Source organism: Sceloporus undulatus, chromosome 4 (genome assembly GCF_019175285.1).
Source record: "Sceloporus undulatus isolate JIND9_A2432 ecotype Alabama chromosome 4, SceUnd_v1.1, whole genome shotgun sequence".
Taxonomy (NCBI): Eukaryota; Metazoa; Chordata; class Lepidosauria; order Squamata; family Phrynosomatidae; genus Sceloporus; species Sceloporus undulatus.
In genome coordinates this window covers 2,064,798-2,081,413 of record NC_056525.1, presented here as the reverse complement: position 1 = coordinate 2,081,413, position 16,616 = coordinate 2,064,798, and the positions used below count along the sequence as shown (strand labels likewise).

Here is a 16,616-nt window from a genome sequence, read left to right as displayed (position 1 = left end):
GTGAGATATTCAGCCTGGTCTGGAGGTCTTGTAAAAGGCACAGCTGAGGAACACAGGTTTTGTTGTTGTTTGGTTTGGGTTTTAGGAAAGAAGTGATAACAGGGTCAGGAAACTCAAAAACGGTTGCTTTCCTGGGAAACCTGGCATCAGCGCAAATGACGTGTTTCTGCAAAGTACAAAATCTAAACTTAGACCCTGCATGAGGCCGGGCAGGGAGCATTGGACACAGAAAGCAAAGGTCCAGCAGACAGGCATTCAAGTCCAAAGTATCACCTTGAGAGTGCATCCTTAAACTGGGAGAGAGGTGTATGTGTTTTTCAAAAGGACTTATCTAGAAAAATCAATACCTTGTTTTCCAATGAAAAACGTTTTCAGAGCAGTTTAGGGCCTCATTCCCAGTACCTTTTAAACCGGATTGCAAATAAGTTTGAAGCAGTTTAAATGACCCCGGTTTGTACTTGAACCGAACTGTTGAAGCCATTTGGAGAGGGGGGACATGCACTAGAGCCATTTAACCCACACCTTTTTGAAGCTGATTTTCCCCCCACATCTTTTTGATAAATCAATTCCATGCAAGTGTGAACCAGATGCAGATTGGAATTGATTTTATTTTGCCCTTTGGCCGGCTGGAGCGGGTCCACTTTGAATCAATTAATTCAACAATGTGAACCACAAGTGGGTTGTTTTATTTTATTTTGCAGCAGGAAAATGCGATCCAGGCAAATATCATGTGAACCATGCTCTGCTGCCAAACCGATCCATCGATTCGGATCGCAAAGTGATTTATTTTGTAAGGGAATGAGGCCTACATATAGTGTTTGGAAAGACTCAGAAATGTTCCCTTTTAGGCTACAATTCCCATTATCCCCCAAGTACTATGACCATGCTGGATGGAGGATTCGAGGTACTGTAGCCCTATAACTATTCCAATACGCTGTGCTTTGCTGGTTTGTAACAACAATTCAACTGTTTGCAAATCAAGCCGGTGTGGTTTGAGTGTTGGACTATGGACTTTATCACATGGAGGCAAATTGGTAAAATCCTGTGCAGAAATTTTAAAATTCGCTTTTGTGGGTTGATTTTTAGATGCATTGGCATCAATGAAAAATAACGCGACATTAATCCAAACGCAAAGTCGACAAAACACACTCCTTTTTACTCTTGGGAAGTTCCCAAAAGTAAAAAGGAATAGAATTTGTTGACTTTGCCTTCGGATTAATGTTGCATTATTTCTAATTAATAATTGTAAGCCGCTCTGATAGACTTTAGGGCTGAAGGGCGGTGTATAAGTACTCTAAACAAACAAACAAACAAACAAACAAATAAATGTCATCTGAAAAACGACCTGCTTTTGTGGGCTATTTCTAATTTCTGTTCTGGTTAACCCTGAAGTTGTGTGAAAAACAACCTGCTTTTGCAGGGTTTTTTCACTTTAATTCAAGTTTCTGCATGGAATCCATCCCGCGTGATAAACTCCTATGGCTCTGGAGATCTAAACCCACTGGGGACCTCAAGCAAGTCACACTCTCTCAGCCTCAGAGGATGGCAATGGAAAACCTCTGAAGAAACCTGCCAAGAAATCCCCATGATAGGTTCCCCTTAGGGGCGCCGTAAATCAGAAAAGATACAACAAACAAACATACAAACAAATAAATCAGTATTCAGGGTGGAAATCATGCAGCTTTCCAGATTTGGTTCAACTGCAACTCCCAGCAGAACCCTAGTCAGTCTAACTAATGGCAAAGAATGCTGGGAGTTACACTCCAACAACTCCAGCGACATCTGCTTCCCTGCCATAAGGTCTGTCAGCTCTGGGTTTTAGCCTGCCCTTTAAAAGAGAAATCCAGGGTCCTGAACCCTCTCACCAAAATAAATCTAGTGCCTTGGATAGCAGCTCCCTGACAGTTCTGACATCAACCCCAGTGTGGATTTATTGCCCTCATGGAACCTGGAGTCACCAACTTCTTGCATTGTGTCCTGTTTCAGCAACACATTTTCACACTTAAAGCATTGTGCATTGATGCCTGTATACAATGCACCTCCAACTGCTTGCAATGCACGTTGTGTACCAGTGCACAATGGCACCACTTGCAGGACTGCGCTTCTACCCCTGAAATGTAAGTTACTTCTGTTGCACAGGGGTGCAACATTTAAGTCTGCAAGTGCAAGGCAATTGATCCCTGCACATGTCACTAGCAGGATGCCAGTCCTTGCTTTGGGAGACTATAACTCCCTAGATTAAAATAATCTTCGGGCTAATATGTTAGTCCTTGAATTACTTCACTGGATTTTATGAATTTTGGGTTGAACTGCTGCTTCTCCAAGGCCTCCTCTGATGCTGCAATCTGAGGATATAGACTTTGGAAGGGACAACCTTTCCCTTTTGATTTTTCTATTGATCCCTTGTGCTGATCAAAAGCATTTGTTGCAGCTTCATGTGACACAGAGCCAGCTGTCATTTGTAATGTGTATTATTTTTACTTAAACAATTTTTACTAGCTTTTATAAGGGGTGTGAGTTTTAGAAGCTTATCGCACCCATTTCCCCCCATTATGGGAACAGGAAAAGGACACTCGTCACCAAGAAAAAATGGATTTTACCACACACCAAAGTGTCCTCAAAGTGGTCCCATTCTGTTCCCCGGCCCCAAGCCGTCCCCATTCAGTGCTGAGGGGTGTTAAATGTTCGGGTCGGAAGTCTTCCGGACGAGCAAAATGGCGCACCTCAGCACTGAATGGAGATGGCTTGGGGCCAGGGAACAGAATGGGACCATTTTGAAGAGACTTTGGTGTGCGGTAGAATCCATTTTTTCTCAGTGACACGCGGCCCTGACTGTCCCCTTCCCATTCCCACAACGGGGGGGAAATGGCTGTGATAAGCTTCTTAGGTATGTTTTTAACTTTTGTATGTTTTTGTAATTGTATACATTTGTATACATTTTGTAATTGTATACTATTTTTCAGCTAATTGGTTTTAATTTAAATTTTTATTGTAAAGTGTTTAAATGGTTTCCCTTGTGAGCCACTTTGGACCATTTCTGGGAGAAAAGCAGCAAACAAATACATACATACATACACAATACTTTGATAAGTAAGACCATTCATATAAACAATTGCAATAACAGTCAGCTCCAGCATTTCATAGGTCTGGCTCTAGTTTTAAACTCCAACCTGACCAGCGGCATTAAGCATCCACAACCAGCAAGTGAGTTTCAAAAAGCCCAGAGGACTCTTGGATCTCCATCAGACTCCTCCAAACTTTCTTTGTTGCATTAACAAAAGAAGAAAAAGAAGCAGAGCTGCATTGTTTGGGACACTTTTATAACCATCCCTCGAAAGGAACATCATGATTTTCTGAACTGAACTTTCCAACATCACTGACAAAGAGACGGGAATCTTTTTCTCTCTTCTGAGAAGCTGTGGCTGCTAAAATAGAAGATAATGAGAAAGGTCTGCAGCCTGACCTCTCCGTTAGATGCATTTTCTCCTCTGAGCCATAGGGATTCCAAGGTATCTTCCACTTGGAAATGCTGAGGACATGATCTGGGGAGAAAAGGGGATAGGAAACCTTTGTTTCTTCCAAATAAATAGCTATATTTTGTTCAGAAAATATTTATATTCCACCTGGCAAAGCTGCTTCTCTCTAAAAGAGTGTCTTCCAACCAGGTGGGTCAGCGTGAAGCTGACTTGGCCAACCTGAACGTCTTCACTGGGAGCAAAAGTAAGCAAAGATGGCTGGGATGGAGGTGTTTTGGGACTAGTCTTCCTGGCTGGAGGTTTTCGGGAGTTGAGGAACAATATGAAGATGAACCTCGGATTCTAAAAAGCGAAGTAGAATCTGCCATAAAAGAAACTGGAAAAAATAAATCACCAGGAAGAGATGCTATCCCAATTGCTGCAATGCACACAGACAAAAGCAACACCAGTGGTAACTAAAATAAGCCAACAAATATGGAAAACAAAGACAAGGCCAACAGACTGGAAATGATCAATACACACACACACACACACACGCTGTATCCCAATCCACAAGAAAGGAGATATGAAAGACTGCAAGAACTATAGGACCATGACATTAAATCTGCATGCAATCCTGCTGGAGAAGCGGAGTAAAAATAGATTATTATTATTATTATTATTATTATTATTATATAATGCCCCAAATTCTGCAACACAGACTCCATATGGAGAGAGAAATCCCGGAGGTATAAGTGAGATTCAGGAAAGGAAGAGGCACTAGAGACCACATTGCAAACACATGATGGTCAATGAATCATACCAAGGCATTCAAGAATAATAAATAATAATATAATAATAAAATTTATTTATATCCCGCCTCTGTACAAAATGCAATCAAGGCTGAAGAAAATCAGCATGTGATTTATGGACTATAGTAAAGCCTTTGACTATATAGATCTTGAAAAGCTATGGAACGCACTCAAAGACATGGGAGTCCCACTACATTTGATAGTCCTGATGACAAATCTGTGCCAAGGACAAGAGGCCACTGTCAGAACAGAATTTGGACAAACAGAATAGGGCTGCATCCTTTCACCCTATTTGTTCAATTTATATGCTGATAGCATCACAAGAAAGTCAGAGTTAGATCCAGGAGGAGGAGCAGTGAAGATAGGAGGAAGGAACATCAACAAGCCATGTACGCGGATGACACCGTAATATTTGTGGAGGACATCACAGACTTGGAACAGTTAATAAGGAAGGTCAAAGATGAAAACAGAAAGGCAGGATTAATGCTGAACATAAAGGAAAAAATAATGACCACAGAAGAAATACATAAATTCAGTCTAGACAATGAGGAAAGGGAAATAGTCAAAGAATTCCTGCTCTTAGGCTCAAACATTGACCAGAATGGAGACTGCAGTCAAGAAATAAGAAGAAGACCAGGGATGGGAAAGGCAGCTATGAAAGAACTAGAAAAGATCTTGAAGATATACAACTAAGTACTAAAGTTAGAATCATCCAGGCCATTGCATTCCCCATCATCCCCAGGTACCATCCCCAGGTATGGATTGAGAGCTGGACAGTGAGAAAAGCGGATAAGAGGGAAATCCATTCATTTGAGATTATGTGGTGCTGGAGAAGAATGCTGAGGAAAGCATGGATGGCCAAAGATACAAACAAATGGGGCCTTGAACAGATCAAACCAGAGCTCTCCTCAGAAGCAAAATGATCAAGTTGAGGCTGTCGTACTTTGGCCACATCATGGGAAGGCATGGATTGCTAGGAAAAACAATAATGCTAGGAAAGGCAGAACTCCATCCAGGGGGTTATGGGTTTGCAGAGCCTAAGCAGAGCAGTGGAGCACAGGGAGTCGTGGAGATGTCCCATCCACAAGGCTGCCATGAGTTGGGATCGACTGAAAGACGATTAACAACACCAACGTCCCAAAAGGCAACTCTCCCAAGCTGTGATCTTCACCATCACCATGCAAGCCAGTTTCTCTCTAGAAGAAGAACACTGTGGTCTAATCCGCACTGCAGAATTAATGCAGCTGGGTCAACATGTATGGATTTGCATTTCCAGGGGACTCTGGAGTTTATCACATGGGAGGAATTTCTCTTTATTTCGAATGAAAAGAAAGTGGGGCCAGTACGCATTCATGTGAATTCATTAGTTCAGTGAATTTACATGAATTCAATTTGCGTTCGAACTGGCTTCCCATTGCCTGAAAATAGCTTGCCATTGCCCAAAATTGTGTGTGGTAGTCTATCATGCAATAACATGAAACCCCAGAATTGCGTTCGGATTGCCATTGGATTATATTTCCCTTGTCTGATAACATCCTCTGCACCTGCAGAAATAAATGCAGTTTGGTACCGCTTTAATGGGCATGGATCAATGCTGTGGAATCCTGGGATTTGTAGTTTGTTGTGGCACTGGAGCTCTCCGATAAAGCTACAAATCCTTGAATCCTATAACACTGAGCCACAGCAGTTAAAGCAGTGTTTTATTGCATTCATTTTGCAGTGTAGACACAGCCTGAGATATTACTCTGTTGTCATTTAAGATGATATTAAGGGAGGCCGTTCCCTTTCTTGGCCATGTGAGGACTAGGGACAAAGGGCAATAAAAGACAGGAGAGTAGTAGTTAGAGTGCTGGACCTGGGTTTGACTTGGCTAAGCCATCAAACCTACTGGTGATCTGGCAAGTCACGCTCTCCCAGCCTCAGGAGAGGGCAATGGCAAAACCCCTCTGAAGAAATTTGCCAAGAAAACCCCATGATAGGTTGCTTTAGGGTTGCCATAAGTGACTTGAAGGCATGCAACAAGAACAAAACAATTTCAACTCCATTTGCAAAGAGAGGTATCCTTTGTGAAAGTGTGAAAGATTATCAGTGTCTCTCTATCTCTCTGCAGTGCTGGAAATTTGGGGACAGTAATCTAGTATGGTGTAGTGCAGTGATGGCAAACCTATGGCACTTGTGCCAGAGGTGGCACTCAGAGCCCTCTCTTTGGGTACACATGCTGTTGCCCTAGCACAGAGTTTGCCAGAGTTTCTTACTAGAAAGCCAGAGGGACGTGGCACTTTGCAATAAATAAGTGGGGTCTGGGTTGCAGTTTGGGCATTTGGTCTATAAAAGGTTCACCATCACTGGTGTAGTGGTTTGAGTCTTGGACTGCAACTCTGGAGACCAAGGTTCGAATCCCTGCTCAGCCATGGAGACCCATTGGGTGGCCTTGAGAATGTCACACTCTCAGCCTCAGAGGAAGGCAATGGCAAACCTCCTCCAAACAAACTTTCCCAAGAAAACCCCATGATAGGTTCGCCTTAGCATTGCCATAAGTCGGAAATGACTTAAGGGCACACAACAACCAAGAAAATTACACTTCTACCTGTGCAGGAATCCATCACTAGAGCACCCCTGGAGATGTGTGCATCCAGCCTCTGGGTAAGAAGTGTCAAGTGAGAAGCCTTGTTGCAGAGGAGAACAGATGTTGTGCATGTGTCTGTGTTTGAGCTTGAGAGAGGAGAGACTTTCAGACAAAAGAGACCATGAAGGTCACACAAGCCAGGATGGGATGATAGAAAACAAGGTGTGTGTGAAAAAGAAGAGGTTTGATGAAGAGGGTCGTTCCTTTTATAGCTCTTCCGCAGACCATTTCATTGCAACCAAAGTGCTGTTGTGGCTAGATTTGTCCCTCCTCCTCCCACTCCTCCAAGTGGAGAGAGAAGCTCAGGAAATTATCTTGATGTAAAAAAAACCCTGAAAGAAAGCAGAAATGCCTGCATTAGCATCCTCCCTCCTGATGAGATTAAGGAGATCCGGGAGAGTAATTGCTTGGCACAACCTGCCACCTGGAGATAAGGCAGCTTTCCGTGGTCAGGTTCATTTGTGGGATGGAAAGAGGCCAAAGGAAGGAGGGAGGGAGGGAGGCAGCCACTCAGGTGGTTCACGAAAACATTCAGTTGGAAGGACCATCCAGTCCAACTCCATTCGTTCATGTAGGAAGACCCCACCAAAGCCCTCCCTGTGACAAAAGGCCACCAAAGGAGTAAACTTCACCATTCTCCAAGGCAGAGTTCTTACCGTCAGGAAGTTCTTCCTAATGTTGAGCTGGAATTTCTTTTCCTGTAGCTTCCATCCATTGCTCTGTGACCTACTCTCTGGAGCAGCAGAAAACAAGCTTGCTCCAGTCCCTCCTCAATGTGACATCCCTTCAAATACTTAAACAGGGCTATCATATGACCTCTTAACCTTCTCTTCTCCAGGCTAAACATCCCCAGCAATTCCCTAAGTCGTTCCTCATAGGGCTTCTTGGTTTCCAGACCCTTCACCATTTTAGTCGCCCTTCTTTGGACACACTTCAGCTTCTCAACATCCTTTTTGAATTGTGGTGAAGAAAATCAACTCATTTGAAATCTAGTGCTGCAGGAGAGCACTATGGACTGCCTCCCCCCAACCCTCCCCCAAAGAATTAGACCTGACAGCAAATCAAGACTGACTTTTCTTAGAAGGCAAGATGATTAAATGGAGGCTATTGTCCTTTGGACATATCATTGAATCTCAGAGCCCTCCTTCCCAGCAAGGCCTAGTATGGCAGCTAGGCCTTGCATTAACTAAGAGGGAGGAGGTGGTGACCAGGAGTTCCAGGACGGCTGCCATACCCAGGATGGGATGTTCCAGACAGTTGAAAAACCGTGAATGTCCCGCCCAGAACCGGGATATGGCAAGCCTAACCATGCAAGAATACCCAACTAAAGCACTCTTGAATCCTGAAAGATGTCTATCCAATCTCTGCTTAAAAACCCTCATGAGATGACATGACTCATTAGAAAAGACAATAATGCTGGAAAACCCTGGGACAGGTTCACATAGGGTTGCCATAAGTCAGAAACAACTTGAAGGCACACAACATATATCACACACACACACACACACACACACACACACACACACACACACCCAAATGGAAGACATTAGGGAAAGAGATACAATCTGTGAAAGTGGGTGGACTCCATCAATTTGCAAGAAGTTTTCTTGGAGGTGTCTCATTCAGAAGGTCACCATAAGTCAAAGTCAACTAGACAACAGATAATAACAGCAACCACTGTCACTGTCAGCCCTTTGCAGACTATTTTTATCCACAAATTCAGCCATCAACATTGTGAAAATATTCAAAACATACATAAATTCCAAAAAAGCAACCTTTGAATTTGCCATTTTATATAAGGGACACGGGTTTCCTATGCCATTGCATTTAATGGGACATGAGCATCTACAAATGTTGGTATCCAATGGGTTCCTGGAAGCAAACCCCAGCAGATACCAAGGGCCCGCTGTATTTATGTACTTTTCCTAACCTACTAATTTATCTACGTATTTCCCCACCAACTGAAGCACATTCATGTGTACTTTTCCAAAACGGTACTTGTTTTCAACCGTTTATATTTTTAAATATGTACACAAACAGATGCAAGCCTTACCAATGTGCAAATTTCTCAGACACACTGGAAGCTCTGTCTTGCAACAAGTTTTAGGTTGTTGGGATGCTAAGAAATGGATCATTCAGGGGAGGCTCTCAAAGCCACCAACATTCTTCTCTTTCCCCGTTCCAGGCATAAATTTGCTTTTGGGTCTGGGTCAAAAATAGAACAGCCATAGAAGAGGACTGGGACTTTTCCCCTGCGGATGCCATGCGTGGCGTGGACACTATGGCTGAAACCTGCTGGTGTGTTGCCCTCCTGCAAGCCCCCTCCACATGTGGGTTTGCTTTGCTCCCCGTTGTGAAACAGCTGGATCCAATTCACAGACCTTAAGCAGAGTTCTTCACCCATAAAGCTGTAAGCAATTTAGATGTCAAGGTTTTGATGTGGTTTTTCATACATTTTAATATTTTTAAAGTGCAATATTTTTTAGGTTTTTAAATTGCTATTTAAAAAACGTTACGTTTCCATTTCAACGCTTTTGTATTGTTTTTAACTTCGACTGTTTTACATTTGTTGTTAGCCAACTTGACTCTCAATATTGGGAGGAAGGAGAGATAATGATATTAATATTACTGTATAGATTCATGTATAAGTCTAGAAAATTTAGTCAAAAATTTGACCCAAAACACCTGAGTCGAGTTATCCAAGGGTCAATGTAAATACTGTACTTTAACATTTATTTATGTATTTATTATTTTATTACAATTTTGTATTATATAAGTTACAGATTCTTTACAGTTTTATATTATATAAGATCGATGTTCTTTACTTTGCTTCCGTTTTCCTCTGGTTGATGTCTGCTTAACGTCACTGAAGACCTCCTTTCCTCACTCTTCCAAGGTTGAGTATCTTCCTTTTCGTTTTCTTCACTTCTTCTTTTAAGTATCATTTTATAACAAAAATAAAAGCATTTGCAGTTCTATTACTCATTATAATTAACAGTTGTTCTCTACCTATATTCTTCAGCTATTAATATGAAAATAATGCTCAGACATTCTGAACAAAACTCCTTCCTTTTCTCTTATTATTAACTTGTATACAATGTTTCCCCCTAAACTCTTTATTTTATATCATTATCCCATAGTTGAACTTTTAAACGAGGAAAAGGAATCTGTCCTGGAAGCACTGACCCACTTTACTTTTGTTCTTCTGATTAAACTTCCTCCTTTTTGAACTTTGCATTCAGCATCAGAGCCTTTTTGGGTAAAAGAGTTTGATCTCACCAGGGTGCCAGCGGCGTTGCACACCCAAACCTGCCACCACCTTTAGTTGGGTGTGTCTTCACAATGGGCATAAATCAGTATGCCTTCAGCACTGTTTTCCTTTGCACTCTCCTTGAGATCCTTTGCTACAAGGGCCTAAATTTTACCCTTGACTTATACACAAAATCCATACTTTTGGCTCCCAAACCTGGTCTTGTCTTATACATGAGGTTGACCTATAGTTGAGTATATACGGTAATACTGATAATACAGAAAAGAACCAGCATGATGTAGCTTTGAGCATTGGACTATGAGTCTGGAGACCAGGGTTCAGCCATACAAACCCACTGGGAGGCCAGGGTTCGATTCCCACTTCTCCCATAGAAACCCACTGGGTGACTTTGGGCAAGTCACACTCTCTCAGCCTCAGGGGAAGGCAATGACAAATATCCTCTGAACAAATCTTTCCAAGAAACTCCATGACAGGTTTTCTTTAGGGTTGCCATAAGCTAGAAAAACTTGAAAGCACACAACAAGAACAATAATAGTGGCACACGCTGTTCCTTTTGTTATGTGCCTTCAAGTCACCTCTGACATGGCTACCCTATTCTCATTGCACCACCACATTGGCCAGGTTTACTCAGAGGAGACTTGCCATGGCTTTCTTCCGAGGCTGAGAGAGTGTGACTTGTTCAAGGTCACCCAATAGGTTTCCATGGCAGAGCAGGGATTTGAACCCTGGTCTCCCTGAGTCCTCAGACCACTACACCAGATTGTTTCTCCTGGATAGTGTGTAACACTCCATTAGTGCCTTTAGTGTTCCCTTTAATTCACAGGGATGGAAGAAAAGCTGTTTTCTCTGCAAAAGAACCGTGTGCAAATTTGGTGCAGGGCAAGTCCTGAGCTGTGGATAGGCTTTGAAGACTGTGTGGTTTCCAAAGTCTTTCTTACAGCAGGAAGAAAATTTGCTAAAATTACTTGTTGTTTCCTTGAAGTTGAAAATTAGTGATGAATTGCATCCTATTGAATTATCTCCCTATTGTGCAGTGCAACCATTGTATGTATAGATATGAATCACACAAGGTGAGAGCTTTTATATGAAGTTGTGCTCCTGATTTAGTCTACATTGCCATCTTGCAACTCCCAGAATTCCATGGCCATCTTCCTTTGGCTGGGTGGCAATGGTGCTTTGTGGCCCAGGAAGGAAGGCTTCCTGCTCAAAACATTCCTCTTCTGCTCAGACCAGAAGGAACGCATCTCGTTGTCATCTCATCTGTCATTCTTGTCATCAATTGCTATCAAGTTGACCTCAGCCAGTGGTGACTGCATGAAAGGAAGGCCTCCAAGTCATCCTGTCTTCAGCCCTCCTGCTCAGGTCTTTCAGGCTCAGGGAAGCCATAGATATCCTTGATGGAGTCCATCCACCTGGAATGAAGACTTCCTCTGTTCCTATTGTAATTTCCTGCATGTAATTTAGGGATACTCTATGTCTTCCTTTTCCAGGACATGCCAAGTTAAAGCACCACAAAGGATACCCCCAGAGCAGCCAGCCTCAAGCTTCCAGATGGGTTGAGGCCACATTTTTGCTGTCATCACTGGGACCATCATCTTCCTCCCTCCTGAAGAAAAAGCCCACCGAGGAGGAAGATGGTGGAGAGAAGAAAGGAACCACCCCGTGATCGCCAGGAGGAATAGCTAATACCCCAGAGGACAGGATCAAAATTCAAAAGGACCTGAATAGACTAGAATGCTGGGCCAAAGATAACAAAATGAAATTCAACATGGAGAAATGTAAGGTACTACACTTAGGTAGAAAAAAAATGAAATGCACAGATACAGGATGGAGGACACCTGGCTTAAGGAGACTTATACATTTGAAAGGGATCTTGGAGTCCAAGTAGACCTCAAGTTGAACGTGAGCCAACAGTGCGATGTGGCAGCTAACAAGGCCAATGCAATTCTAGGCTGCATCAATAAAAGTATAGTGTCTAGATGAAAGGAAGTAATAGTGCCACTGTACTCTGCTCTGGTCAGGCCCCACCTGGAATACTGTGTCCAGTTCTGGGCACCAGAATTCAAAAAGGATGCTGAGAAACTGGAGCATGTCCAAAGGAGGGTGACCAAAATGAAGCCCTATGAGGAAGGACTTAGGGAGCTGGGTATGTTTAGCCTGGAGAAGAGATGGTTAAGAGTAGATATGATAGCCCTTTGTAAGTATTTGAAGGGATATAATGTTGAGGAGGGAGCAAGCTTGTTTTCTGTTGCTCCAGGGAATAGGACACGATGGAACAATGGATTCAAACAACAGGAAAAGAGATTCCACCCAAACATTAGGATGAACTTCCTGACAGTAAAAGATGATATGATAGCCCTGTTTAAGTATTTGGAGGGGTGTCATATTGAGGATGGAGTAAGCTTGTTTTCTGCTGCTGCAGAGAATAGGACTCAAATGGATGGAAACTACAGGAAAAGAGATTCCACTTAAATTCCACTTTAAGATTAACTTCTTAACTTCCTGACAGTAAGGGCTGTTTGACAGTGGAAGACTTTGGTGGCATTTCCTTCCTTCGAGATCTTTAAATAGAGCCTGGATGGTCATCTGTCGGGGCGCTGGTGCTTAGACTGAGAGTTCCTGCATGGCAGAATGCCATTGGACTGGATGGCTGTTGGGGTCTCTTCCAACTCTACAACTCTACGATTCTATGAAAAGTTTTAAAAGCTTTGACTCCTTATTGTAAAATGGTAATTTGATGGCTGTAAACTGTATAAGGTTGTCATGGAGAAACTGTACCTTGTCTCAAGTAGATTCTGTGATCCTGCTCAGCAGAACAGGGCTAGTCTGGATGACCCCTTGGGGTCCCTTACAACTCTAGGCTTCGATGGTTGCATGATACCAGCCAGAGGGGGCTCTACCCCCAACCAAAACTGTACAGCTCCATGCCACTTAACATAACCGCCCTGACCCTGTAAATTATTCATTGTCAATGTTTTTTTAAAAAGTGCAGACTTAACTTTTCCTGGAAAGGCTTTGGTGTTTCTCTTTTTCCTCCTCCTCCTCCTCTTCACTCCACCCGCCTGCCTTTCATTCTTCTGATGACTGCCTGATTCCCACCCAGTGGAGGGGAGTGTGCTCTGGATGACTATATAAATGGACATGAGGCTCAGGAGGTAAATTTCCAGCTCCCTGAACCCAGCTGGACTGGCAGAAGAAGGTGACAGCAAAGCAAAGCAGAGGACAGAGAGGACTCCTGACTGTCCACCCAGCAAGAGCATGGCTGAAGGTAAACATGGGCAACTCCAAGGAACACTTTGCAGGCATGCTTTGGCTAACAAGACTTTGCCCTATAGCCCTTCTCTCTCTGCATGCAAATGTGGGCATCATCTCCGAATGCCTGGTTGTAACACGATCATTGCAATGCGATACTCACAAGATGTGTATGTGTATGTGCACAATGTGTGTGTGTTCATTCCTCTCTGCACATGAAACCCAAGCGTCTTCCGTTAACTCGCTCCCTTGACTCTATAAATGGCAAAGTTCCTTCTGAAAGGAGCTTGTGGACATACACTCGATTCCTTTAACCTAAGTGGTCCAAGAAGTTATTAATATTGTTTTAAAATAAAAAGAAGAGGAGAAACTCTTCCAATTTAGGAGGAAAGGGAAATCCAAATTCCAACAAGGGTAATATTATGGGAAGGTGTCTTTGGTTCCAGAATGGACTGCAATAGTTTTCAAAGGAAGGGAAAATATGACAGCAGTAAGGAAACTTTAGAGCAAACAATTGGAGCATTCAACCAGAAGTCCAAAGGCAGTGGCTAAGCATACATTGAAGGATATGTGTATTTTTGGAATTCTTGCCATGCCTTGGTTTATAGAAACACAGTCCAAAGACAACTTCACCGCATGTTGGTGTTCTTGCTGAGCGCCTTCGAGTCATTTCTGACTTATGGCGACCCATGGGGATTCTTTGGCAAGTTTCTTCAGAGGGGATTTGCCATTGCTTTCCCTTAAGGCTGAGAGAGTGTGACTTGCTCAGTGGCTGAGCTGGGATTCAACGGTTTCCAGAGTCTGAGTCCAATCCTCAAATCACTACATCACTCTAGGGCTGCATCCACACTGGAGAAATAACCCAGATTGGCACGGCTTTACTTGCCCTGGCTCAAGGCTATGGAATTCTGGGAGTTGGGGTTTGTTGTGGGGCCTTCCTTCCTTAAGCTCTGCTCTGCTCTGGGCCCACAACAAACTCCAACTCCCAGAATTCCATAGCCTTGAGCCAGAGCACTTAAAGCAGTGCCAAACTGGGTTATTTCTCCAGCCATTGTCTCTGTTTAAACAGCATCTTTTCTGTTTCCTGCATTGTCCAAGGCCACAAATGCATTTTCTCTCTTTCTAGCCAAGGGTTTCATGTTTGAAAAGGCATCCTCCTCTTCCATGCAGTCTCAGGGTCAATACCAGGCAGAGTCAATGCAAAGAGGTGAATTGTCCAGGAGAAAGAAATAGGACTTCTTCTGCTGCCCTTTCCTTTCCTCCATCCTTTTATCCCCTCCATCGCTCTCCTTGAGATGAGACATTCATTGCAAATTCCTAACTTGACTGTATCCTTGGGAACAGGAAGGGCATGGCTGGCTTTGTCAGGGACCTAACTCAGCACCCGCCTGCTTGCTTCACGTTGCCATCTCTTCCCTTTGTGTTTCTTCAAACTAGTATTTATCTCCATTTGAGGTCCCCTTAAAACATCGTCTTGCCATGAATGCAACATGACCCTTGCAAGACCTCCGCTCCTTTCCAAGCAATTTAAGACACAATTTACCAAACCCACGGTGCTGGACTTAAAGCTCTGAGCCAAAAGTTTCCCAAAGCTGTGTCCTTGCAAAGTTTCCTTTCTTTCCTAGCTATATAAGCAAGAGAGGGGTTTGTTTGTTTGTTTCTTTGCTTACATGGAGAAAAAAAGATGAACGGGAGGGATATAATAAGGTTTGTGAAAAGCTTGCACAGAGTTGTGTGATATTCCAGGAACTGTCCATTGCAACTGGCCATTGGTGCATGCAGGGCTGGCAAGAGAAAGGACTTGATGCGACACACACTTGCCTTATTAATACTATTCTTATTGTCAGTTTTATTTATACCCTGACTTTTCCCTAAAGCCAGGCCTCAAAGTGGCTTTAAATCCAGTCCAGTTCCAGCTAGCATAAGCCCAATGAATCAATGAGGATTACATAAATGTTGACTTGTCTGTGCCTTCAGGTCTCCTGCTGACTTATGGCAACCCCATGAATTTTGTAAGGTTTTCTTAGGCATGGGATACTCAGAGGTGGTTTTGTTACAGGACTTATTGTTCGGCAGTTGATTCAGTCACTCTGCTGGGATTAGGCTAAAACATGAAATATTGGACTCAAATCACAAGAAAAGAGCTTCTGCCTAAACTTTACAAAAACTCTCCTGATGGTAGAAGCTGTTCAGAAAGAATAGAACTGACTGCCTCAGAGGATGGTGAGCTCTCCTCCATTGGAGATCAGGAAACAGAGGTTGGATGGACATCTGTCAGGAGTTGTTTAGTTGTGTACTCCTGTTTCACAGGGGTTGGAATACAAAACTTAATCTATCCCTCCCGTTCACCTTTTATCCTCCATGTAAGCAAAGAAACAAACAAACCTCTCTCTTGCTTATATTGCTGGGAAAGAAGACCAACTTTGCAAGGACACAGCTCTGGGAGACTTTGGCTGACAGCATTAAATCCAGCACCGTGGGCTTCGTCAGTTGTGTCTTAAATGGCTTGCAAAGGAGTCAAGGTCTTGCAAGGGCCATGCTGCATTCATGGCAAGACAATGTTTTAAGAATGGAAATAAAAACTAGTTTGAAGAAACTCAAAGCCAAGACATGGCAGTCTGAAGCAATCAGAAGGCTGCTGGATCAAAATGGTAAAAGGCCTGGAATCCATCAAGCCCTATGAGGATGATCCCAAGGGCCATCCAGTCCAAGCCTCCTCTGCCATCCAAGAAGAGGCCGCCCAAGTCCTCCCTGAGACAGATGGCCATCCAGCCTCTGCTTAAAGACCTCCAAGAAAGGAAACTCCACTACACTCCGAGGAAGGAGTGTGTTCCTCTGTCGAACAGCCCTTACTCTCAGGAAGTTCCTCCTAGCGTTTAGGTGGAATCTCTTTTCCTGCAGCTTGCATCCATTGTTCTGGGTTCTGTTCTCTGGAACAGCAGAAAACAAGTGTGCTCCATCCTCAATGTGACATCCCTTTGCAGTTAAACAAGGCTCTCAACAGTGCTTGGGTGTGATCTGAGGAAGGGAGACAAACATGTACAGAGAGCAGACCTGTGGCTTTGAACACTGAAAAATCCTTGTCCTACAACTCCCCGAATAGAGCAGCCAGCATAGGAGAGAGATTCTAGGAGTTACAGGTGATATATATAGAATAAATTGAGTCTGGTGGATGAATCTAGTTCTAATTCATAATAATA

General features: G+C 43.2%; 1 protein-coding gene across 3 annotated transcripts in view; it reads left to right on the top strand.

Moving 5' to 3' along the window:
• The first annotated feature begins 13,259 nt into the window (after positions 1-13,259).
• The window catches only part of TGM2 (transglutaminase 2), a 54,821-nt gene continuing 51,464 nt past the window's right edge, over positions 13,260-16,616 (top strand). For 2 of the 3 annotated variants that reach the window (XR_006103454.1, XM_042462531.1), the window contains exon 1: positions 13,262-13,432. Coding sequence is in view for 2 of the 3 variants with exons in the window: in XM_042462531.1 (XP_042318465.1) it covers positions 13,423-13,432 (10 nt within the window). In the remaining variant the exon portion in view is untranslated. Of the gene's footprint in view, positions 13,433-16,616 lie in introns of all 3 variants that reach the window. The other variant, XM_042462532.1, reaches the window with a different exon arrangement.